A 27,017-nucleotide genomic window follows, 5' to 3' on the forward strand; every position below is an offset into this window, starting at 1 on the left:
GATACAGCAGGTGACATTTGGTCCTGGTGACAGACAGACACACTCTCACAGTTCAGCCACCCTACAACTGTCAGCTGCTTATCATGGAGGCCTGGCCTAATTTAACTCTGGAATTTTGAGGATGTTTTTACAGGAAGTGTCAATAAGATTAAACGTGTACAGAAAACTTGCAGGGAATTGAAGACCTGAGTTAGAGGGAAAGATTGAATAGGTTAGGAATAGGTTATTCCCTGGACCGTAGGAGACTGAAGTCGCTGGAATCTGAAGCAACAGGCATACTTAACACAGCTTAGCCACCCCACAGTTCAGTGGAACTCAGGGGGTCGGAAGGAACTGTTGATCTTTCAGGTTGAAAATTGCATCAGGACAGTCCTGAAGTTACAGAGGAATCGCAAGGCTGTACAGTTAAACCTGCAGAGGGTGTTTCCAATAACCTGAGGATCTAGGACCAGAGGGCACAGCCTCACAATAAAGGGATATCCAGATAGGGTAGATGGCAGAAGTTTGTGTCGGGGAACACTTTGCAACTAGGGATCATAATGTCACAGTTACAACTGACTGGAGGCCTGTGACTAGTTCTGTGCCGTGGGGATCAGTGCTGGGTATGTTGTTGTTTGCCATCTCTATCCATGAACTGGCTGATGATGTTAACTGGATCAGCAAAGCTGTCAATAACACAAAGATTGAGGGTTTAGTGGATAGTGAAGAAGGCTATCATGGCTTGGAGCAGGATCTCCATCAGCTGAAAAATGACAGATGGAATTTTAAGGTGAAGTGCTAGGTATTTCACTTTGGTAGACAAACACAATTAACTCTAGGGCCCTGAGATGTGTGGGAGTACAAAGGGATCTCAGAATGCAGGTCCATAATTCATTGAAAGTGGTGTCACAGGTAGATAGGGTCGTAAACAAAGTTTATGAAGGCCTATGTGCGAGAAATCGAAGTTTTTGAGTGCAGGAGATGGGACGTTATGTTGAAGTTGTCTGAGACACTGGTAAGGCCTGATTTGGAGTATTGTGTGCAACTTTGGTCACCTACCTACAGGAAAGATGTAAATAAGGTTGAAAGACGTACTTGCTGCCCGTTACAGCCGCTAGCTTTCAGGGCAGCAATGAAGGTCCTCCATCTCTGGCGGTGTTCAGAACTTCCTTCATTGTGTCAGTAGTTTCTTCTCTGTTTTCACTACTGTCAATCATACAAGTCTTGGCTGGAGACTCGGGAATACCGTCACACTCTGATGTAGAAGAGCTTTTCATTGCTGTTTCTGTAACAATTTTGGTTTTCCAGTTAGCCCTGAGCTGAACCCCTGAACCTGGTGGACCACGGACCAGTTTTAGCCTGACCTCTACCCTTTGACCTGTGTGGCGTGTGACCCTAACCAAGAGCCAAAGTTTAATGCCCTGACTCCAGCCTGCATAGCTCTCCAGGTCATTGAGGCACGCCAGCTTCCAATCCGTGACAAGGTTGTCGTCCCCTTGGAGGAAGGTTGAAAGAGTAAAGAGAAAGATGCTTTTTTTTTCAAGGATGTTGCCAGTGCTGGAGGACTTGAGTTACAAGGAAAGATTGAATAGGTTAGGACTTAATCCCTTAGAACATAAAAGTTCCTATATTCTGAAGCAGTGCCCTCTGGTCCTGGACTCCTCCACTACAGGAAACATACTCTGTACATCCACTCTATCGAGGCCTTTCCATATTCAATAGGTTTCAATGAGATCCCCTTCATTCTTCTAAACTTCAGTGAGTACAGGCCCAGGGCCGTGAAATGTACCTCATATGGTAAACTTTTCAGTCCCAGAATTTTTTCTCATGGACCTCATTTGGAGCCAGCTCATCTTTTATCACGTAAGGGGCCCAAAACTCCTAGTGAGGCCTCACCAGTGCTTTTTATAAAGCATCAACATTACATCCTTGCTTTTATATTTTAGGCCCTTAAAAATGAATGTTAACATTGTGTTTTCCTTCTTTACCACCGTCTCAACCTACAAGTTAATCTTTTGGGAATTCTGCACAAGGACTCCCAAGTCCTTTTGCACCTGATTTTGAATTTTCTCCCCATTTAGAAAATGGTTTGTGGCTTTATTCCTTCTTGCAAAGTGCTTAACCATGCACTTCTCCAATCTGTATTCCAGCTGCCACTTCTTTGCCTATTCTCCCAATCTTTCTTGGGCCCTTCTCCGGACTCCCTGCTTCTTCAATGTTACCTGCACCTCCTTTGCTAGTATTTTTCTGGCCTAATTTTCCAGCGGACCTATATCCATTCTCATCTGTTTTATTTTTTAGATACTTGAAGTTTTTCCATCCACTTTGATCTTTTTTTACGAGCTTGCTTTCATATTTCCTCTTTTCCCTTCTGATTCTTTTAGTTGCTTTCTGTAGGTTCTTTAAAAGTTTCCCAATCCTGTGTCTTGCTGCTAATTTTTGCTTTGTTGTATGCCCTCTCTTTTGCTTTTACATTAGCTTTGACTTCCTTTATCATCCACGGTTGTACTATTTTGCCATTTGAGTATTTCTTTGTTTTTGGGATACATCTAACCTGCACCTTTCTCATTTTTCACAGAAACTCAGAGCATTGCTGCTCTGCTGTCATCCATGCCAACATCTCCTTCCAATTTACTATGGCCAACTCCTCTCTCATACCACTATAATTTTATTTACTCCACTGAAATACTGCTACGTCTGACCTTACTTTCTCCCTATCAAATTTCAGTTTGAACTCAATCATGTTTTCATTGTCTCCTAAGGGCTCTTTCAACTTCAGCTCCCTAATCTCCTCCAGTTTATTACATAACACCCAATCCAGTAAAGCTGATCCCTGAGTAATACAACAACAAACTGCACTTAAAAAGCCATCTCATAGGCATTCAACTAACTCACTCTCTTGAGATCTATTTCCAACCTGATTTTGCCAATGAACCTGCATGTTAAAATCTCCCATGACGATCATAACATTGTCCTTTTGACACGTCTTTTTGATGTGCTGTTGTAATCTGTGGTTCACATCCCACCTACTGTTGGGAGGCCTGTATGTAACTGCCATCAGGGTCCTTTTACCCTTGCAGTTGTTTCACCCAACCCTAGGGCTATGCACTAGGGAAATTCCAGACAGTCTCCAGAGTAGGTTACATGGTCAGCACAGCATTGTGGGCCAGAGGGCCTGCAATGTGCTGTAAATTTCTATGTTCTAATATCTTCTGATCCTATGTCATATGTTTCTACTGATTTGATGCCATTCTTCACCAGCAGAGGCATGCTTCCCTCTCTGCCTACCTTCCTTTCCTTCCAATGCAACATGTAACCTTGGAGATTTAGCTCCTAACTACAATTATCCTTCAGTCACGATTCAGTGATGGCCACAACATGAAACCATGATACCTGACAATCTGTAACAGTGCAACAAGATCATCCAGCTGATTTCTTATCCTCTGTGCATTGAGATATAACACTTTGAGTACTGTATTTGCTACCCTTTTTGATTCTGCATTCTCAATGCACTGGTACTCACCCTGCTGGCTGCAATTATGTCCTATCATCTGCCTGCCCTTCCTAACAGTCTGACTGCATGCTATCTTTGCATTTTTAACATCCGTCCTATCTTGAGTCCCTTCAGTCCAGTTCCCACCCCGGTACCAAATTAGTTTAAACCCTGCCAAACAGCTCTATCAAAGCTGCCTGCGAGAATATTGGTCCCCCTCGGGTTCAGGTGCAACCCATCCCTTTTGAACAGGTCATTCCTACCCCAGGAGGGATCCCAGTGACCCAAGAACATGAAGCCCTGCCCCCTGCACCAGCTTCTCAGCCACACATTCATCTGCCAAATCGACCTGTTTCTGCTATCACTGGTGCGTGGCATAGGTAGCAATCGCAAAAGTACTGCCCTGGAGGTCCTGTATCTCAGCTTTCTAGCTTCAGGACCTCATTGCTTTACCTTCCTGGATAAAATCTACCCTGGGCTGTGAAGGGATGGTAAATTTCTGGGCTTGGCTAAAATATACCATGCGTTGTGAAGGGATGGTAAATTTCTGGGCCTGGATAAACTCTACCCTGCATTTTGAAGGGATGGTAAATTTCTGGGCCTGGATAAGATCTACCCTGGGCTGTGAAGGGATGGTAAATTTCTGGGTCTGGACCATCCATTACCTGCTTTCATGGCTTCACGTGACCCTGATCAGGGGGCTAAGCAGGTGCTGCACCTTGGCCTAGGGTGACCTGCAGGCTGGCGGAAGGAAGGAGCACCTTACACCTCCTTTGGTAGAGACCTGTCTCCACTCTGCCATCCTTCCCATATGGCAGACGGAATGTGATAGAAATGAGAAATATTTTTAAACTGATGAGCGAGTGAATGATGTCAAAGTTCAAAGTCTGAGACCATGTACTACCTTAAGATTCATTTTCCTGCAGGCATTTACAGGAAAAAAGAAATACAGCAAAATTTATGAAAAACTATAAATAAAGACTGATGAACAACCAACACTGAGAAGAGAAATCATGCTGTTTAAAAATAAATAAATAATACTGAGTTGTAGAGTGCATAGGTTGTGGAGTCAGTTCAGTGTTGAGGTGAGTGAAGTTATCAACACTCATTCAGGAGCTTGATGGGTGTAGGGTGATAATTGTTGATGAACCTGGTGGTGAGGGGCTGAAGGATTTTATACGTCCAGCAAGAAGAGAGCATGGCCTGGATGGTGGGAGGGAGGGGGGGGGGGGTCATTGATGCTGCTTTCTTGCGGCAGTGCTCCTGGTAGATATGCTCAGTGGTGGTGGGGGGAGCTGTTCCTGTGATGGTCTGGGCTGTGTCCTCCACTTTCTGTAGACTTGTCTGTTCCTAGGCATTGGTGTTTCCAGACCAGGCCGCGATACAACCACATCAGTGTTCTGCAGGACCAGGGTATGTCTGTGCACCAGCTTCTCAGCATTGAGAAGGCAAGTGATTTGGTGGCCTACATTGTAAATGGTTTATTATTGCCTCTGAGGCAAAGTGAAAGCCTTTGTTTTGTATACCATCTGTACAGATAATGTCATCACATCGGTGCGTCGCTGTTACAAGGGAGAAGCGGTTAACAATGCAGAATAAAGTGTAGTGCAGGCAAACAATAAGGTGGAAGGCCATAGCAAGATAGATGGTGAGGTTAAGACTAGATCTTATCATGCTAGCCTCCGAGAGGACCACAGCTTTGTCGTGGTTTGGAGGCCGGTGTGCCTCAGTGACCCGGAGAGCTGAGTTGGCTGGATTCAGGGCTTTGTGCTTTGGCTCTTGGAAGGGTTACCCATGTCAAACAGGTCAAAGGGTAGATGCCAGACTAAGAGGGATCCACCAGCCTTCCAAGTTTGGCGGCAGGGGGTGGTTCGGCTAATAACCCTGACTGTCAAACAGAAGTTATGAAAACAGCAATGAAGAATCCTACTTTGTGTGTGATGGTATTCCTGAGTCTCCACCCGGGACTTGCAGGGCTGACTGCAGTGAAAACCAGGAGGAAGCTGCTGGCATGGTGAAGGAAGCCCTGGGCACAGCTGGAGATGGAGGACCTTCATTGCTGCCCCAAAACTCCAGCAGCGTAACAGGTAGTAAGTTAGTTATCGTTCTCGGGGACTGTTCAGTTATAACAGAGGGATAGAAGCTGTCTTTGGGTCTGGTAGTATGTGCTTTCAGGATTTTGTATCTTCAGAGCAATGGGAGAGGGTGGAGAGCGGATGTCTCGGGTGGTTGGGGTCTTTGATTCTGTTCACTGCAGACAGAGTCCTTGGAGGAAAGGCTATTTTCCGTGATGTGCTGAGCAGCGTCCACAAACCTGTCCAGTTTCTTGCTGTCCTGGACAGAGTAGTTTCTGTAGCAAGCTGTAATGTATTGGATAGGGTGCTTTCTCTGGTGTGTTATCTTTTATAACAATGGTGTAAGGGTGAAATGGGACTAGCCAAATTTCACTAGCAGCCTGAGGAAGTAGAAGCACTGATGAGCGTTCTTGCCTGTGGCGTGTGTGGTTAGAAAGGACGGGCTACTGGTGATATTCACTCCTATGAACTCGACGTCTGTAACACGCTGCAAATAGCAGGATGTGCACCATCTCACAACCGCCCCTCCCCACTTCCTACAGTCAATGATTAGCTCTTAAATTTTGCTGACTTTGGGGGAAAGATCCGTGCCACCATATCACTCAGCTCTCTGTCTCCTCCGTGTACTCTTACCACTGTTAATATTGTGTTCTCCTCAAACATTTTCTCTAATGGCTCATTCTGTATACGGACTACCCACTCCGCAGCCCTCTCCACTGCTTTCCTATTAAATCATTTCCCTCTCACCTTAAACCTGTACTCTCCAGTTCTTCATTTCTTAATCTTGGGAAAAGAACTGTATTCATTCACCCTGTCTCTATTCTTCATGATTTTATACAGCAATGTACGATCCCCTATGCTCCAAACTATAAAGTCCTAACCTATACAACCTCCTCAGTAATCCGGTCCCTCTAGCTCTGTCTGAGGGGCATTGTCCAGGCCATGCTCTCTTCTCACTGCTGCCATCAGGAAAAAGGTACAGGACCCTCAGGACCCACACCACCAGGTTCAGGAACAGTTATTGCCCCTCAACCAGCAGGCTCTTCAACCAGAGATAATATCTTTACTCGCCCCATCATTGAACTGTTCCCACAAGCTATAAACTCACCTTCAAGGTCTCTTCATCCCATGTTCTCAATATTTGTTGTTTGTTTTTGTATTTGCGCAGTCTGTTGACTTTTGCACGTGGGTTATTTGTCTGTCCTGTTGGGTGCTGTCTTTCATTGATTCCATGATGGTTATTGGATTTAGTGAGTACACCCGCAAGAAAACAAATCCCAGGGTTGTACATGGTGATGTATACGTACTTTGATAAAAAAGTTTACTCTGAACTTCGATGGGTTATTGGAGCAAATAAAGTAGGGTTAGTAGGAATGAATGTTTAGTTCAGTTTAAAATCACTGTCTTATGACCTGAAGTTTATCCAACAGTACATTGCAATATGTAATGAAAACTGTAAATTATCGTGAGAAGAATATGTAAATACATTTTAAAAGTTAAATTAAATGAGTAGTGCAAAAAGAAAAGAATAGTAGTGAGTTTATGTTGATGATTTCATTGTCCATTCACAGTCTGATGGCAGAGGGGAAGAAGCTGTTCCTGAATCACTGAGTTTGTGTGTTCAGGCTCCTGTACCTCCATGCTGACGGCAGCAATGAGAAGAAGGCATGTCCTGGGTGATGGAGGTCTTTAATGAAGGATGCCACCTTTCTGAGGCATTGCTCCGAGAGGATATCCTGGATGCTACGGAGGCTGGTGACCATGATGGGGTTGACTGAGTTTACAACTTCCAGCAGCTTATTTTGATCCTCTGCCGTGCATACCCCAACACCCCGCCATATTTTTGGGGCCAGAGTGTATCCTTGGAGATGCTGACCTCCAGGAACTTGAAATTGCTCACCCTTTCCATTTCTGATCTCTCGATGAGGACTGTGTTCCCTCGTCTTACTCTTTCTGAAGTCCACAATCAATTCTGTGGTCTCACTGATGTGGAGTGTAAGGTTGTTGCTGTGACACCACTCTACCAGCTGATCTGTCTCTCTCCAATATGTCTCCTCACCACCATCTGATGTTCTGCTGACAATAGTTGTATCGTCAGCAAATTTATAGATGGGATTTGAGCTGTGCCTAGCCCCACACACATGGGTGCAGAGAGAGTCAGATGGTTGTGGGATGAGATCTCCTCTCAGATTCTGAACAACATGGCTGTTGGTTAGAGAGTAGTGACCAGATAATTCTGAAGCATCTGCATATCTTGGTGACCAAAGAACTCGTGATAAAAGCAGGCGCATATCATGTGCTACAGAAAGAAACACAAGTGTTTCTGTAAATGCTGCAAATCCAGAGCAACACACACAAAATGCGGGAGGAACTGGGTTAGAGTTTTATTGTCAGTGCTGAGGATGAGATTGCAATGCTGCTCCATTCCGAGCAAAACTGCACACTGGCAATTCAATGACTAAAACACAATGACGGCATTTAAATTTTAAAATAATGTCTGAGTTACTTAGTGACATCTAAATTATAACTGAATTAACAACAAAAACTCTTAAAAAATTATATAAAAAAAAACAGGGGCTGCCCCAGACAAGTGTTGCACATGTGTTATAAAATGCAATGATTGTACATAAAATATAGTATGAATAATTATGCCCATGTGTTGCACTTGGAGGTGTCCATGGTACCTATGGGCTATGGTGGGTGGGGTGCATTGTTCAGTTGCACGACAACCCTGGAGAAAATGTGCTTCTCAGTCTGGATGTCTGTGTGCAGATGTTTCTGTATCTCCTGCTGGGCAACAGGAGATTAAATAGGTGATTGCTGTGGTCAGATGAGTCTATCACGAATTTGCAAGCCCGCCATAGACATTGTGAAGTGTAGATGGTTTCCAGATCCAATAGTTGTCTACCAATAGTGTACTGTGCAGTCCTGCAGTGCTTTTTGGTTGAACTCAACAGGTCAGGTAACAAGTCTGGAAAGGGGGAAAAAAGATGACGTTGCAGGAAAGGGTTTTGGCCCAAAGCATAGACTGCTTATTCCTCTCCATCGCTGCTGAGCTCCTCCAACAGAGTGTGATTGTGTTGCTTGTGTTCTGCAGTAAAGGACCACAACTAATGGTGCATGAATACACTAAATGGCCACTTTATTTGCTACCTCCTGTACCCAATAAAGTGGCCACTTCATGTATGTTTGTGGTGTTCAAGGTTCAACATATGCGTTCAGAGATGCTCTTCTGCACATCACTGTTTTTGTAATATGTGGTTATTTGAGTTACTATTGCCTTCCTGTAAACTTAAACCAGTCTGACCTCTCTCATTAAGAAAGTGTTTTTGCCCACATGATGGCCACTCAGGATTTTTTTTACACCATTTTCTCTAAAACAGAGACTGTTGTGCATGAACACCCCTGGAGATCAGCAGTTTCTGAGATGCACAAACACCCCATCTGGCACTGACAAGCACTCCAAGGTCAAAGTCACTTAGATCACATTTCCTCTCTATTCTGATGACTGATCTGAACAGCAACTGAACCTCTTGACCATCACTCCCTTGGCGCTGTACCCAGGACATGCCTTCTTCCCATTGTTACCATCAGGCAGGGGGTATGGAGGCCTGAAGGCACACACTCAGTGATTCAGAAACAGTTTCTTCAACTCTGCCATACGATTTCTAAATGGATTGAACTCATGAACACTACCTCACCACCTTTTAAATTTCTGTTTTTGTTTTGGGCTACAGATTTTAACTGAACTATTTAAAGGACATATATATGTAATGCCCTGGTTCATATTTTTACTGTTCTGCTGTATGTGTTTCATTCTGGCAGTTCTGTCAGAGCAGCCTGTTCTGTTTTCAGCTTGTTTGGGTTATTGTTGAAGATAAGAGATGAGGAGAAATGTGTGCCATCCATTTAGGATGGTCGAATTGTTGGGAAGGTTTCTCTAGTGAGGAACACTAAGGTTGTGCTTGGGTTTTTTGTTTGGCAGGAGATGGAGAGAGAAGACACTGGGGAGAACCGGTCGTAGCGTACGATCTGCTGGGAGATGCATTGGTTCGAAATGGATTGCGAGCGACGGTCAGAAGGTGTTGTGTGCATTCACGCTGTTTGAGGGCCCAGTGTGATAGTGACAGAGAAGTTCAAGATGAACTCCAGCTTCAGCATATTTGACAGTTTAATTAAAATGGGCCCTTTTTTGTTATTCTTCACCAAACCTTTAGTTAAGATTCATAAATATAATTCCTTGAACCATATGCATAGAAAACCTACAGCACAATACAGGCCCTTTGGCCCACAAAGTTGAGCCGAACATGTCCCTACCTTAGAAATTACTAGGGTTACCCATAGCCCTCTATTTTTCTAAGCTCCATGTACCTATCCAAAAGTCTTTTAAAAGACCCTATCGTATCCGCCTCCACCACCGTTACCGGCAGCCCATTCCACGCACTCACCACTCTCTGGGTCAAAAACTTACCCTTGACATCTCCTCCATACCTACTCCCCAGCACTTAAAACCTGTGTTGTCTTGTGGCAATTATTTCAGCCCTGACTATCCACACGATCAATGCCTCTCATCATCTTGTACACCTCTGTCAGGTCTCCTCTCATCCTCCGTCGCTCCAAGGAGAAAAGGCTGAGTTCACTCAACCTATTCTCACAAGGCATGCTCCCCAATCCAGGCAACTGTACTGTCTGTTATGTCATGGCACTAATTTATATGTGTGTATGTGTGTACAGATAGACATACTACAATAGTTTTTCTCTATTTATCATGTATTTTACTGTCCTGCTGTAAAGTTAACAAATCTCATGATGTGTGTTGGTGGCATTCAACCTGTTTCTGGCCACTCCTGCATGCTTTTACACATTGAGCTGCTGCCACATGAGCAGGGGTACCTAATAACATGGCCGCTGAGTGTAGGTGACTTTGAGGCCAAACTGTGCTGGCGACGGACTTGGCAAGTTTGAGGAGAGATTTAGCAAATGGGGCCCATGTTCTTCGGTTCAGGAGATCTTATTGAAGTGCATGAGTTTTGGATGGGGCTTAACAGAGTAGAGATGGGGTGGTTGTTTCCTCCGGCCGTGCCCACATCAGGGGCTGGCCAGACAGGACTGGGATGTGAGTGTATGGAACGAGCTGCCAGGGGAGTGTTTGGGGCAGGTAACAATGCCATTGAAAAAGCACTTGGGCAGTAGGTGGAGGGGCAGGACTTGAGGGATATGGGCCGAATGCAGGAAATTGGGATTAGCTGGGCGAGCACCAGGGTCGTGCACGCCAGGGTTAGACTGAAGAATTTGTGTCCAAAGTTTAACAGTTTGAAGTAATTTACTATCATGTTACCATATGCCACCGTCATATTCATTTGCTTGTGGGCATTTACAGAAAAATACAGAAATACAACTGAATCATTCATCCACGGTGTTTTGCTCTGTGAGATATTTCCTCACCCAGGTTTTATAATACTTGATGCAAGAGGCTTGTGGAGACTCTGTCATTAATACACGTTGAGAATCACAGGAAAATGTTACCGAGGTCATGTGTTATTTGCAATCTCACTAAACGTGGGCCATTGAATAGGCTGGACAAGGGGAGTCTTAGTTGCAAGGCTGTTGGTAGTAAGGTTTAGTGCTGAGTCCCTTGAGTTTTTGTAGTTACAAGGCTGTTGGTCATGAGGTTTAGTGCTGAGTCCATTGCTTTTAATGGTGCATCCATCCATCTATGCATGATGATGAAATTTTAGACCTGACAAAGGAGTTTGCAATCTGTACCGAAGCTGGTCATACAGTTTTCTTCCTGATAACTGCGAGGGTATGTCAGTGGTCTGTTGAGCTGGGCAGAAATCTGACAAATGGGATTCACTCCAGAGAGGTATGAGGTTATGTTTATTACAAAAACATGATAATTTGCAGATAACAGAGGAGTACAGGAAAAAAAGCAATCACAATTTGGACTGAGTGACCCCTAAAACAGCATCACAGCCTGATAAGATTGTCCAGAATGTATCGTTTATTGCCTCCTAGTAAAAGCAAGTAAAGTAATAAAATGTTTGAAGTTTGCAAAACAATAGTGTGACCACAGCTGTCACTGCTTGCTGTGTGATGCTCTGGCTTGTTGGATTAGGCTGTAGAATTGTTATTTTTCTTTGCAGTTTAACTTTCCTATATTAGTATTTTTATATAATTGTCTGTAAGCAAGAGATTCAGTGACCACTTTATTAGATACATCTGTGCACCTGCTCGTTAATGCAAATATCTTATCGACCAATCATGTGGTCGCAACTCGATGCGTAAAAGCATGCGGACATGGTCACGAGGTTCGGTTGTTATTCAGACCAAACATCAGACTGGGGATGATCCCAGTGACTTTGCTGACTCAGTGAATGTGAAATGATTGTTGGTGCTAGTAGGGGTGTTTGAGCACAACAGTCTCTACAGTTCAAAATCCAATTTAATACCACTACCACATGTCATGAAATTTGTTTCTTGCTGGCAGCAATTCAAAACAATGCATAATAGAAAAGAACTGCATTACAGTAAGTATACAAGAGGTGATTGATAAGTTCATGGCCTAGGGTAGAAGGAGTCAATTTTAGAAAACTAAATTGCTTGGGGAATATTCCGTCAGGCCCCGGGGACTTATCCATCCTAATGTATTTTAACAACTCCAACCCCTCCTCTGCCTTAATATCAACATGCTCCAGAACATCAACCTCACTCATATTGTCCTCACTGTCATCGCTCCCTCTCATTGGTGAATACCGAAGAGAAGTATTTATTGAGGACCTCGCTCACTTCCGCAGCCTCCAGGCACATCTTCCCACCTTTATCTCTAATCGGTCCTACCTTCACTCCTGTCGTCCTTTTGTTCTTCACATAGTTGAAGAATGCCATGGGATTTTCCTTTACGCTACTTGCCAAGGCCTTCTCACGCCCCCTTGCTCTTCTCAGCCCCTTCTTAAGCTCCATATAACATATAACAATTACAGCATGGAAACAGGCCATCTCAGCCCTTCTAGTCCGTGCCGAACTCTTACTCTCACCTAGTCCCACCGACCCACACTCAGACCATAATGCTCTGTTCCTTTCCTGTCCATATAGCTGTCCAGTTTAACTTTAAACAACAACATTGAACCTGCCTCAACCACTTCTGCTGGAAGCTCGTTCCACACAGCCACCACTCTCTGAGTAAAGAAGTTCCCCCTCATGTTACCCCTAAACTTTTGCCCTTTAACTCTCAACTCATGTCCTCTTGTTTGAATCTCCCCCACTCTCAATGGAAAAAGCCTATCCACGTCAAATCTACCTATCCCTCTCATAATTTTAAATACCTCTATCAAGTCCACCCTCAACCTTCTACGTTCCAAAGAATAAAGACACAACTTGTAGGGAAGCCCCTTTCTTGCTTCCCTGTATTCCTCAATAGACCCATCTGATCCTTGCTTCCTAAACCTCATGTATGCTGCCTTCTTCCACCTGACTAGATTTTCCACCTCACTTGTCACCCATGGTTCCTTCACCCTACCATTCTTATGATCTTCTTGATCTTCCACTTTATCGTTTGCCTGCTCTGGACTCTTTCTGTAACTTTGACACTTTTTACATTGGTATTGTTTTACCACCTTCCAGCCCAATGCACTGTGTACTGATCTGATCTGCATGAACGGTGCACAAGACAATAATAAACCAATGGCAGCACTTCCCACCCGAACCCGAGTTATTCTGTCTTCTCTCTCCTTCAACCAGGCTGAAGATGCAAAAGGTTGGGAGCACACACCACCAGACTTGAGGACAGCTTCTGTTCCTCTGCTGTTTGTCCACCTGCATTGTGAATCCTCTGTGACTTTGACACTATATTAGAAACCACAGAAAACCACAGAAAAACTACAGCACAGAAACAGGCCTTTTGGCCCTTCTTGGCTGTGCCGAACCATTTTCTGCCTAGTCCCACTGACCTGCACATGGACCATATCCCTCCAAACACCTCCCATCCATGCATCTGTCCAGTTTATTCTTAAATGTTAAAAAAGAACCTGCATTTACCACCTCATCTGGCAGCTCATTCCATACTCCCACCACTCCATGTGTGAAGAAGCCCCCCCAATGTTCCCTTTAAACTTTTCCCCCTTCACCCTTAATCCATGTCCTCTGGTTTTTTTCTCCCCTTGCCTCAGTGGAAAAAGCCTGCTTGCATTCACTCTATCTATACCCATCATAATTTTATATACCTCTATCAAATCTCCCCTCATTCTTCTACGCTCCAGGGAATAAAGTCCTAACCTATTCACCCTTTCTTTGTAACTGAGTTTCTCAAGTCCCGGCAACATCCTTGTAAACCTTCTCTGCACTCATTCAACTTCATTAATATCCTTCCTGTAATTTGGTGACCAAAACTGAACACAATACTCCAGATTTGGCCTCATCAATGCCTTGCACAGCCTCACCATAACATTCCAGCTCTTATACTCAAAACTTTTAGTAATAAAGGCCAATGTACCGAAAGCTCTCTTTACGACCCTATCTACCTGTGACGCCACTGTGGCCATCAAACTTTACAACTTCTCCCTTGGAGGGTCAGACACCCTGAGCCATAAGGCTGGTCCTGGACCTATTTCCTGGCATAATTTCCATATTACTATTTAATTATTTATGGTGCAACTGTAACGAAAACCAATTTCCCCCGCGATCAATGAAGTATGACTATGACTATGGACCAACAAAAATGCCTTCCTTAATCTTGGCACAAACAGAAAATCTGCAGATGTTGAAAGTCCAAGCAACTCACAAAATGCTGGGCTGAAATGTCGACTGTACTTTTTTCCATAGATGCTGCCTGGCCTGCTGCATTCCTCCAGCATTTTGTGTGTGTTGTTTCCTTAATCTTGGTTTTGGGTATCCTGGGGAAAGTCTGCCTCAAGTAGCAAAATCCTTCAGGGAAATGTGCAGCCTTTCTAAAATCTGTCCTGCCCTGTAGCATCCACCCTGCCTAAGCATACCAGGGCAAGGTAGAAAACTTTTCAGCTTACATTGTGGGCAACATTTTAACTGACTTGAGTTATGAATTGTAATACAAATATAGGCAATTTCAAGAAATGATGTGCGATAGGGAAATTTCATGGTGATCGGCAGTGTAAAGTCCATAAGATACATGCAAAAGTATTCAGGAGGCAAAATCTTCGTTGTCCAGTGTAACTATCCTTCCACCTTTTCTTCCAGATCTGCCCACTCATTGAAGATGAGCAGCTGCTGTGGATCAGGGGTGTTATTGGCGATGTCAACACCTTCAGGATCCCACTCATCGCGATCACCCCCTCTAATAAACTCATTGTCGTGGCCGAGGCAAGAAAATATTCGTCGGCTGACATTGGTGCCAAGTTCATTGCCATCTGCACGTCCACTGATAAAGGTGAATGGGTAAACATTGTCCTTCAGTAAGGAATGAAGGTCCTGCTTCTGTCTTCCTACTGATATTGCCAGGACTTGAGGACCTGAGTTATTGGCAAAAGTTAAATAGGTTAGCACCTCAATCCCCAGAGCAGAGGAGAATGAAGGCAGATTGTGCTAAAGGATTCTGTGAGAGATCTTTGCCTCGATGATGGCCTTAATTAATGGACCACTTTTTTAAAAATTCATTTTCAAAAATGTTGGTATTGTCGATCCAACAGAGATTTTCCCAGGTTAAGTGGCCATTTCAAAGTAGTTGCATAAAGGGGATGTCACTGATGGTTCTGTGGTTACAAATGAGCCCAACTGGGTATGGAGGGTAGATCTCAATCAGAGAGCCTTATTCTTGACCCAAAATGCCTCATGGCTACTGGGGCTTGTGCTTGTGTGTTATTGAAATACCCTGACAGCCTTGGAGTCAGTCATCGTAGAATTCTGCAGCATGAAAATTGGTCATATGGTGCCACTCAGATATGTTGATAAAGTTGTCCTCCTTCACTAGTCCCATTTTGGCCCTGTCCCTCTTAACCTTTTCCCATCCACGTGCATGAGGAACAGATGCAATGAGCCAAATGGCCTAATTCTGTTCCTATGTCGTATAGTCTATTTCAATGCTTTGGAAAAGTAATTGAGTTTGGAGGGTTAAACTTGACGGCAGAGCATATGCTACATGGCAGGAATCTGAGAGCTTTGGAGGGACAGAGGGATTTTGAGGTGCACGTCCATGGATCCTTCAAAGGTGCAATGCAAGGTGATAGGGTGGTTAAGAAGGAGAATGGTGCGTTGGCTGTTTATTTGGTGGATTTAGTTCAAGAGCCACGAAGTAATGATGCAGCTCAATAAAACTCTGGTTGGACCAGATTAAACTCGGAGTATTGTATTCAGTTTTGGTCGCCTCATTATAGTAATGATGTCAAAGCTTTAGCGAGTGTACAGGAGAGATTTAGCCAGGATGCTGCCTTAATAGAGAGTATGTCTTATGAGGAAAGGTTGATTGAGATAGGGCTTTTCTCTTTGGAAGATGAGAGGCCACTTGATAGAGATGTAGAAGATGAGAAGAAGCTTAGATTGAGTGGATAGCCGCAGACTTTCTCCCAGGGTGGTAAGCATTGTGTTAATATTGAGGGATAGTGCAGAGCACACCTGGACATCAGCATGCAGGATACTCAGCTGAACTTTTACTGAGAACCCTGCTTGTACAGTATGTGAACTCCTCTCGTGTGGGAGTGGCTAACACTATTAACTACCATGACAGCAAGGGCAGATAAACTTCAGGTGTTTGGAGTATAGGGAGGAGAGATGCAAGAGGTATGTTTCTTTTTACGGAGTGGTGGATGTGTGGAATGTGCTGCCAGGTGTGGTAGAGGCAGATACATTCGGGACATTTAAGACACTCTTGGATAGGCATATGGATGATAGAAAAATGGAGGGCACTGTGGAGGGAGGGGGGAGATCAGATTAAACTTGGACAAATTAAAAGGTTAGACCATATGACATAGAAGCAAAATTAGGTCATCCAACCTATCAAGTCTGCTCTGCCTTTGTATCATCCGGATCTAGGATCCCCCTCATGCCCATACATCTGCCGCCTTGCCACATCCTTTGATGCCCTGAGCAATCAGGAAACTATCAACTTCCGCCTTAAATATACCCATGGACTTTCCCTACGCCACAGTCTGTGGCAGAGTATTTCACAGATTCAATATTCTCTGGCTAAAAAAAATTCCTCAATATTTCTGGTTTTAAAGTTCACCCTTCAATTTTGAGGCAGTGCCCTCTGCTTCTGGATGCCCTACCATAGGAAACATCTTCTCCATATCCATTCTATCTTGTTCTTTCAATGAGATTCCCTGCATTCTTCTAAATTCTAGTCAGCACAGTCCCAAAGCTGCCAAACGCTCCTCATATGTTAACCCCTTCTTTCCCGGAATCATCCCTGTGAATTTCCTCTGGACTCTCTCCAATGACAACACAGCCTTTCTGAGATATTGGGCCCAAAACTGTTGACAGTGCTCCAAGTGCAGCCTGACTGGTGTCTTATAAAGGCTCAGCATTATTTCCTTGCTTTTATGTTCTATTCCCCTTGAAATAAATGCCAAGGTTCATTTGCCTTTTTTTACCACAGACTCAACCTGTAAATTAACCTTCTGGGAGTCTTGCACAAGGACTCCTGAGACTCTTTGCACCTCTGATGTTTGAACCTTCTCCCAATTTGGATAATAGTCCGCACTATTGTTCCTTTTACTAAAATGCATGACCATACATTTCCCAACATGGTATTCTACCTCCCACTTTCTTGTCCATTCTTCCAATTTGTCTATGCCCTACTGCAATCGCATTGCTTCCTCAGCACTACCTACCCCTCCCCTTATCTTCATATCATCCACAAACTTTGCCACAAAGCCATCAATTCCATGATCGAAATCCAAGTACCCTGAAACCTCATCCTTAATAATGACTCCAACAATTTCCCAACCTCTGAGGTTAGGCTAACTGGTCCATAATTTCATTTTTTTTTTTTGCCTTCCTCTCGTCTTAAAGAGTGAAGTGACATTTGCAATCTTCCAATCCTCTGGGACCATGCCAGATTCAAATGATACTTGAAAGATCATGACCAATGCATCCGTGATCTCTTCAGCAACCTCTCTCAGGAGTCTGGGATGTAGTCCATCTTGTCCAGGTGACTTAACCACCTTAAGACCTTCAAGTTCCCTAGCACTTAGTCCTTTGTAATAGCGATAGCACTCACTGCTTCTCCCTGACACTCGCGGACCTCTGGCGCACTGCTAGTGTCTTCCACAGTGAAGACTGATGCAAAGTACCCATTAAGTTCATCTGCGATTTCTTGGTCCCTCGTTAATACCTCACCTGCATCACTTTCCAGTGGTCCAATATCAACACTCATCTCTGTTACTCTTCATATGACTGAAAGAAATTTTGTTATACTGCTTTATATTATTATCTAGTTTGCTGTCATATTTCATCTTTTCACTTATAGCTTTTTAGTTGCCCTCTGAAAATTTCCCAATCATTCAACTTCCCACTCACTTTTGCTACATAATTTGCCCTTTCCTTAGCTTTCCTGCAGTCCTTAATTTCCCTTGTCAGCCACGGTTGTCTACCCCCGCCATTACCCCTACCCCTGCTGTAGCTCCAGTTCCCTAACACAGTCTCTAAGGAGCTGCATCTTGATGCACTTGGTGCAGGTGTGGCCATCAGGAAGGCTGATAGTCTCCTGGAAATCCCACATCTGATACCCAGAACAGAACACTGGCCCTGTAGACTTGCACCCTATTATCTCAATAGTTAAATAAGGAATGAACTTGCCTACTTGCCTTGCGTTCGCCTGTTGGTACAACATTATGGGCCGAAGGGTCTGTACTGCACCGAACTGCTCCAACGCATCATTGGCATGTGTCTATAAGACATAGGAGCAGAATTAGACCATTTGGCCCATCGAGTCTGCTCTGACATTCCAACATAGCTGATTATCCCTCTTAATCCCATGCTCCCCGTAAACTTTGACACCCTGACCAACCAAGAACCTAGCAACCTCCGCTTTAAATATCATGACCTCCTCAGCCGTCTGTGGCAATGAATTCCACAGATTCACCACCCTCTGGCTGAAGAAATTCCTCCTCATCTCTGTTCTAAAATGTATTCTGAGGCTGTGCCCTCTGGTCCTTGACTCATCTACTAGAGGAGACATCCTCTCCACATCCTCTCTATCCAGGCCTTTCAAATTCGATAGGCTTCAATGAAATCTGCCCCCCACCCCCCATTCTGGGAGTCCTTGTGCACGATTCCCAGAAGATTAGTTTGCAGTATAAGACTGTTGTGGAAGGCAAATGTGATGTTAGCATTCATTTTAAGAGTGCTAGAATATCAAAGCAAGGATGTAATGTTGAGAATTCATAAAGCACAGGTGAGGCGCCGCTTGGAGTATAGTGAGTAGCTTTGGGCCCACTATCTTAGTGTCACGTACCCCGTGGCAGGTTAAAGAACCAGCAGAAATAGGAAACACTTTGGAGTCCAGTATTGCTATTAACTAATAGTATTTATTAGTGATTACGCAATACAGTAATATGCAGATAAATCAAACAGGTTAGCAATGATTTTAAATAACTAAGTGTTGAATATATATAAAAACCAAGCTTCTTCAAATCTAGGGGTAAATAGTCTTACGATGATGAGTAAAGTTCAGTTCAGTTCGTGGTATTGAGTTGAGTAGTGATGGAGAGAGAGAGAGAGAGAAGGATTTGAGTCTTCAGATGAGCTGACACCGTCGATCTTCCTGCTGTCCTCTGAAATCCTTTAAAAGGCACCAACTGTGACCTCAACAAAGGGGACCGTTCTTCTGTGGTGGAATTATCAACCCTGGTGAGGGTTGGACACATGAATAACTCCCCACCAGTCACACCCTTTTCACACTGCAAGAGCCACTGATCGATCCTCCAAAAACCCACTTTTTCTGTGGGCATAGCAAAGCTCATTCAGTGTCCAAAACCATGTGTCTCAGGTCTATCATCTGACCTATTTATCTTCCCGTGCTGAGTACCAACTGGCTCTCAAATCAGCTCCTCCCTTCTCTCTCTGTGTAAGACTGTGAAAGCAGGCAGCGTCCTTGTAGAAATGTAAACAAACTGTGAGCAGTCTTCATGTATATATGTCTCTGTGTGTCTCTGTGTCTCTCTCTCTCTCTCTCCACAGTTCATAGGGGTAATTCAGGACACTGTCACATTTAGAAAGGGGGTGCTGAAACTGATGAGGGTTCAAAGGAGTTTCACGAAAATGATTCCAGAATTGACTGTCTTGTCATAGGAAGAGTGTTTGGCTCTGGACCTGTTTTCACTCAAATTCAGAAGAATGAGGGGTGACCTCATTGAACACTATCAAAGGTGTAAAGGGCTTGATAGAGTGGATGTGCAGAGAATGTTTCCTATGGTGGGAGCATCTAAGACCAGAGGGCACAGCCTTGCGTGTCCTTTTAAAACGGAGATGAGGAGGAATTTATTTAGCCACAGAGTGATGAATCTGTGGAATTCTTTGTCATAGGCAGCTGTACAAACTCCTTTCGGAGAGCGGCGAGGGTTGAATCCAGTTTGTTGGTGCTCTCACGGCGTTACGCTGACTGCTGCACCACAGGCCTCCCCCAGTCAGTTCCACTGCTACTTGTGTCAGTCAATCACTGCCACAGGGCTCCACCAGTCACGGAGCTTCCTCACCTTCACTCCGCCACACACTACGTTCTCCCGAAACGCAGAACTCGCTATAGAACTGAATAAACCGTCAGCTCCCCCGAATCTTAGATTTTACTATTGGGCAATTAACATTCGATATTTAAAATTTTGGTTATAGGACTTGGACGTAATTTCAAGTCCACATTGGGTAAATCTTGAATGTAATTCTTTCCAAGTGTTTTCATTGGGTTCTATTTTAGGAACTTCGCTTCCCTTTACTCTTTCTAAATTGTATAAACAAATGGATAACCCAATAGTTAAGCATGCTTTACGCATATCGTTTCAATTTCAAGATTTTTTTGGGTTGAACCAATTTATTTTAGATAGTCCTATTACATCTAATTTCTTTTTCAACCCTCCACTATGGAACAAGCATACTTGGATTGGAAAATCAAAGGTATAGTACGATTTTGTGATTTATTTTCAGATAATTGTTTTATGTCCTTTGAACAATTATCTAATAAATATAATCTGCCTAGATCTCACTCTTTTTAGATATTTACAGGTTAGAAATTTTTTAAATACTGTTTCTTCTAACTTTCTGAATTTTTATTCAATCGATATTTTGGAAAAAAAATAGATTTAAATCCTTTTCAGAAAGGTGTTATAGCAATTATTAATAATACAATTATGAATATATGTCCTGATGTATCTAATAAAATTAAGACTGATTGGGAAAGGGAACTTAAGATCACTGTACCGATTGAAAAATGGGGAAAAATTCTTCATTTAGTTAAATCATCCCCTATATATGCTAAACATGCACTGATACAGTTTAAAGTAGTGCACAGGGCTCATATGTCTAAAGATAAATTATCTCGTTATTACTCTCATATAAATCCTAAATGTGATAGATGTCACTCTGAGATAGCTTCTTTAACTCGTATGTTTTGGTCATGTCTTTTGTTGAAAAAATATTGGAAGGATATTTTTGATATTATCTCAACTGTTTTGAATATTGACATATAACCTCAACCAATTACTGCAATTTTTGGGTTACCAATGATAGAATCAAGTCATTTAACTTCAGCTCGTCAGATGATTGCATTTTTTACATTAATGGCTAGAAGATCCATTTTGCTGATTTGTAAAGAGATTAATTCTCCTACCACATTTCGTTGGTCCTCTCAAACTATGCTGTGTTTAAATTTGTAAAGAATTAGAAGTGTTGTTTATGATCCCGGTTCCAAGGTTGTCAAGCCGAGGAGAGGTAGTGGGGATAAGCTCCCACTACTTAAAAGTGCTCCTTACAGCATGCACCTCAAACTTACTCTATTTCTTTGTAATATTTGTTGAGAGTAACGGAGTCATCGACACTAATGCTTTCTTTTTTTATGATGTTACATAACAGCCCATGTCTTTTTTTTTAGTTGATTAACAGTGTTTAGGTTAGTTTTTTGGGGTGGGGTGGGTTATAGTTTTAGTTTTTCCTTTTTCATGATTTTTTTTCTTGATATTTTTCTTCGTTTTATACTGTTCATCTGTATCCTGTATGTTTGGGAGTTTTAACATTTAAGTGTCAACTGGATTTATATTTAACTATGTCAATTATAGCAATGTGGTTAAATTTGAAGAAACTTGGAAATCTTTTATGCAACATTTTCATATGATGTAATTTGACCTTTCTGAATCTTGTTTTAAAACTTAAATTATATGAGTAGAGGTGCGGAGTGGACGACATTACTGAACGTGTCTGATTCAAGGTATTGGTCTAGCCCTGATTTGTTCTGTTTCTTTTTGGGCTTTTCTTTTTCTTTTGGGGGTTTTTCTTTGTTTATATATATATTTTTTTTCTTTTTATTTCTTTTTTTTCTTTATGACTAATTTCATTATGGGTTTGGAAGTCTATTATACCAATGTTACTTAAAATCCTTTTTCCATCTGCTTGTTAAGATTATTCCAATCTCTTTGTATCAACTTTGTTATTATGTTTATAATTTTGAGAATTAATAAGTTTTAAAAAGACAATTATAACAATGTATTCCCAATAACTTTGTATCATTACTATGCTGTGTTTATTATTATGAAACTAATAAAAAGATTGAAAAAGAAATGAATAAACTGTTGTCTTTTCAGGTGTGCTGTTGAAGCTTTTCGACTGCTCATTCATTTCCATAGATGCTGCCTCCACCACTGAATTCCTCCAGCATTTTGTGTCTGTTGCTCTATATTATCAGATTTCTGTATAATCTCTTGTGCCAAATCCTAACTCTGCGCATTAAAGATATTGACCTGAGATGTTGACCTTTTCTTCGGTCCACAGATTCTCTCTGACCAGACAAGCACGCAGGGCGCTTCTAGTTTCAAGAAAAATGTGTTTCAAGGTACAGTGCAGTTGACTTATTTCAACGATTCCTCTGCATGCAGTAGGCGAGGCGCCTGTGGTGCGAAATTCGCAGAGCCCACGGAAAGGGAGATCTTTAAATTTTCACTGAAATATTGCGGTTTCGTGGATGGATGCAGATGGCATGAATCAATCATTTAGTCAAATAAGAGATTATCTGACCTCGCAAATATGTTTTAAATATATCCCATATAATCAATTTCGACACATTCCCGAATTATTAAAAAGGACAAAATCTTTTATCTGAATCTCTATAAATTTGACAAAGCCCGAGGTTTGTAATAAATTTTCTGGAAAAATAAATTGACAGTTTTGTTCGGATAACCCAATATATTCATGGTGTTTCTATATCAGACCAATATGTAATTGCATTTGTCACACTATTAGCCAGAAGGGCTATTTTATTAAAGCGTCCCTGGTTGTTTCCAGCTGATCTGGTTGGTGGTGTTGTAGATAGTGTAGAGGATTGTCAAAGATTGCAGAGAGACATTGATAGGATGCAGAAGTGGGCTGAGAAGTGGCAGATGGAGTTCAACCCGGAGAAGTGTGAGGTGGTACACTTTGGAAGGACGAACTCCAAGGCAGAGTACAAAATAAATGGCAGGATACTTGGTAGTGTGGAGGAGCAGAGGGATCTCGGGGTACATGTCCACAGATCCCTGAAAGTTGCCTCACAGGTGGATAGGGTATTTAAGAAAGCTTTTGGGGTGTTAACTTTCATAAGTCAAGGGATAGAGTTTAAGAGTCGTGATGTAATGATGCAGCTCTATAAAACTCTGGTTAGGCCACACTTGGAGTACTGTGTCCAGTTCTGGTCTCCTCACTATAGGAAGGATGTGGAAGCATTGGAAAGGGTACAGAGGAGATTTACCAGGGTGCTGCCTGGTTTAGAGAGTATGCATTATGATCAGAGATTAAGGGAGCTAGGGCTTTACTCTTTGGAGAGAAGGAGGATGAGAGGAGACATGATAGAGGTGTACAAGATAATAAGAGGAATAGATAGAGTGGATAGCCAGTGCCTCTTCCCCAGGGCACCACTGCTCAATACAAGAGGACATGGCTTTAAGGTAAGGGGTGGGAAGTTCAAGGGGGATATTAGAGGAAGGTTTTTTACTCAGAGAGTCATTGGTGTGTGGAATGCACTGCCTGAGTCAGTGGTGGAGGCAGATAGACTAGTGAAGTTTAAGAGACTACTGGTCAGGTATATGGAGGAATCTAAGGTGGGGGCTTATATGGGAGGCAGGGTTTGAGGGTCGGTACAACATTCTGGGCTGAAGGGCCTGTACTGTGCTGTACTGTTCTATGTTCTATCTCAGACAAGTGATCGGTTGATGCGACATTAATCAAGGATCAACATGAGTTTTAAAAGGAGCGTTTCGCGGGCTCAGCGCAATGGAGGCACACCAATCGGTGTGCGATATATTATCAGGAGCAAATGAAAATAAAGCAGGGACAAAGCAGAGTGGCTATTCTGTAAATGTACCGGTGTAGGAGTGGGAACGCTGAGGCTTTGACTCAAGTGGCTTCGGCGAAGAGGCACGTGTAAGTAGCAGGTAAAGCTTTTGTAGTGGTTGAATAAAAAGTCACTAAATTACAGCTAATTAAATAAGGTAGGAATCATGCAGGGTCAGGTGATGTGCTGTAACTGCATGATATGGGAGCCGGAGGACTCCACTGTGGTTCCTGATGCTGGTTACATCGGCAGCAAGTGTTGGCTGCTCGAGGAACTCGGGCTCAAAGTTGATGACCTGGGATCTGAGCTTCAACATGGTGGCACATCAGGGAGGGGGACAGTTTCCTGGATTCTCTGATTCAGGAGATCAGCTGTCTCATATTTGGTCTGTGGTCAGGGACAAGAGGGTGTGACTGCGAGTGAGGCGGTAGGGGGATCCGAGAGACAGTGCTGGAGGAGCCTCAGCCCTTGAGCTTGTCCAGCACTCAATAGTGGGGCGGAGAGGGCTCAACAGATTAAAGAAGTATAGATAAAGTGAAAAAGAAAAGTGTGGCTAAAAATAAAGTAGAAGAAAAAGATTACAAGATATTTAAAGCTCTATTATTAATTTTAAGGACCTGTATAAATATAATTTTCTGCCATTAATTGATTACACCCAGCAAATGCTTTCTAAATGGTCACCCATGACATGATCATTAATAGGTCGAATTAATGCTATTCAAATGATAGTTCTACGAAAATTATTATATATATTCCTTTGTTCCTGCAACGTTTTTTGACAGAATAGACTCTATAATATTATCTTATATTTGGAATAATAAAAATCCTAGACTGAGTTAAACCCTTATTGCAGAAATCAAAATAGGACGATGGTATGGCTTTGCCAAATTTTAGAATGTATTATTGGGCAATTAATATTTGATGTATTACTTTTTGGATTCATTATTCAGACATGCATGAATGTCCATGGTTGGATATGGAGGAAAACTTGGTGAAAGGGTTCTCTTTGGCCTCTGTACTGGGAGCTCCTCTTCCTTTTTTGTTTTCTAAGATTAGTAGACAAGACTTTAATTCCATTATTAAACATACATTAAGAATTTGGTTTCAGTTTCACAGATTTTTTGAATTAAATAATCTTGTTCTTTCTACCACTACCCATTTCAATTTTTTTTTAAACTATCAGTTTTGGATAAGGCCTTTTTAATTTGGAAAACCAAGGGAATAACAACTTTTTCAGAATTGTTTTTAGGGGATTACTTAATGTAGTTTTCTCGATTGGTGGATAAATATGATTTATCTAATGTACAGTTTTTTAGATCTTTACAAATTAGGAATTTTTTACGTCGTTTGCTGCCAGATTACCCTTCTGCTTATCCACCTAATATGACAATGCTCTATTTCAGCTTAAACCACTCAAAAAGGGTTGAAAGCTATAATTTATAAATGGTTATTGAATTTACGAATGATATCGAATGATAAAATTAAACGTGCTTGGGAAGTGGAATTTGTAGAGTCATTTTCAGATAATCAATGGAGTAAACTTTTTGATTTCCTTAATAATTCATCTATTTGTGCCCGTCATTCTCTGATACAGTTCAAGGTAATGCATCCGGCCCATATGTCAAAGTATAAACTAGCACGTATTTTCTCCAACATCAATCCAATTTGTGACAGATGTAATATTGAGGTGGCTTCTTGAACTCATATGTTTTGGTCTTGCATAAAGCTAGATAATTTTGTGAGAGATGTTTTTAAAACGCTATGAAAAGTCTTGGATCTGGACCTACGACCTAATTTACTTACAGCAATCTTTGGGGTTATCCCATCAGAAGTAGGAAATATTCCTGTTCCCGCTCAATGTATTTCAACTTTGTTGTCTAGAAGAGCTATTTTATTGAAGTGGAAGGATTCTATTCCACCTACTGTCTTTTATTGGCTCTCCTCCATTATGTCTTGTTGAAGTTTAGAGAAAATGAGAAGTCGGACATTTGATACATCCATTAACTTTGAGCAAATTTGGCGATCTTTTATTCAAGATTTTCATTTGATTTGATTTATTGCTTTTCCAATTTTATTTTTTGAAGTTTTAGTTTTCGCCAGAAAGTCTTTCCTATCTTTTTGGTCGTATCCTCAGAATGGACTGCCCAGTCCTTTTTTTCCTCTTTTTTTTCTCTTTTTTTTTTCATATAGTGTAGTGGGGGGAGGGTTCTTCTTATTTAAATATTGAACATTTTTTTCTCTTTACGAATATATAACAGGAGAATTAGCTGTCTTTTTTATTATATACTACATATTAGCTTAATACTGTGTATGATTTTGATAAGTTTATTTCACTTTCTGTTTGTATTGTTATTGATATATATATTTGAGATGATTCTCCCCTTGTTTGTATATGTGCTGTTTTTAAATCAATAAAAAGATTAAGAAAGAAAGAAAGATTTCAATGAGGTCCCTCAACATTCTTCTCAGCTCCATTGAGCACAGGACAGAGCTATAACAACACTACTCATACGTTAACTCTTTCACACCTGGAATCATTCTCGAGAACATCCTCTGGACTCTCTCCAGTGCCAACACATCGCTTCTTAGACAAGGGACTCAGTATTACCGAGTCTACTGTCAGTGTGGTCTGGCCATGCCTGACAGCAGATGGCCGTTAACACTTGAGTCTCTGGTAACAGCCAGTATATCAAAAGTCCTCAACTGTCCATCTACATTATTAATACAGTACTGGAGATTTTGTTCAGAAGAGTCCTCCTGCATTCTCATCAACTCCATCAAGATTCTACCACACAATTCAGCTGTAATCAATGGCGTCCAAAGAAATCAAAAGTTGTGGAAGAAGATTTTCAGTAAAGGGTTAAAATATCTGAGTTGTTAACACCTTGTACCTTCACTTAATTAGCAATTTGTCTAGTGCTGGCGTTAGTGCTTAACACAGCTGAAATAATATAAAGACAGTATAACATAGCAGAGAAAATAAAAGAGAAGTAGA

At 42.2% G+C, this 27,017-nt stretch overlaps 1 protein-coding gene across 1 annotated transcript in view; it reads left to right on the forward strand.

The window, feature by feature from the left end:
• LOC140198473 (uncharacterized) overlaps nt 1–26,416 on the forward strand; it is a 39,509-nt gene extending 13,093 nt beyond the window's left edge. The window contains exons 3-5 of the mRNA XM_072259558.1: nt 9,533–9,629; nt 14,758–14,947; nt 22,489–26,416. Coding sequence (XP_072115659.1) covers nt 9,533–9,629; nt 14,758–14,947; nt 22,489–22,499 — 298 coding nt within the window. The 3' untranslated portion in view covers nt 22,500–26,416. The remainder of the gene's footprint in view (nt 1–9,532; nt 9,630–14,757; nt 14,948–22,488) is intronic.
• The last annotated feature ends 601 nt before the right edge of the window (nt 26,417–27,017 follow it).

Source organism: Mobula birostris, chromosome 5, assembly GCF_030028105.1.
Source record: "Mobula birostris isolate sMobBir1 chromosome 5, sMobBir1.hap1, whole genome shotgun sequence".
In the NCBI taxonomy this organism is placed as follows: Eukaryota; Metazoa; Chordata; class Chondrichthyes; order Myliobatiformes; family Myliobatidae; genus Mobula; species Mobula birostris.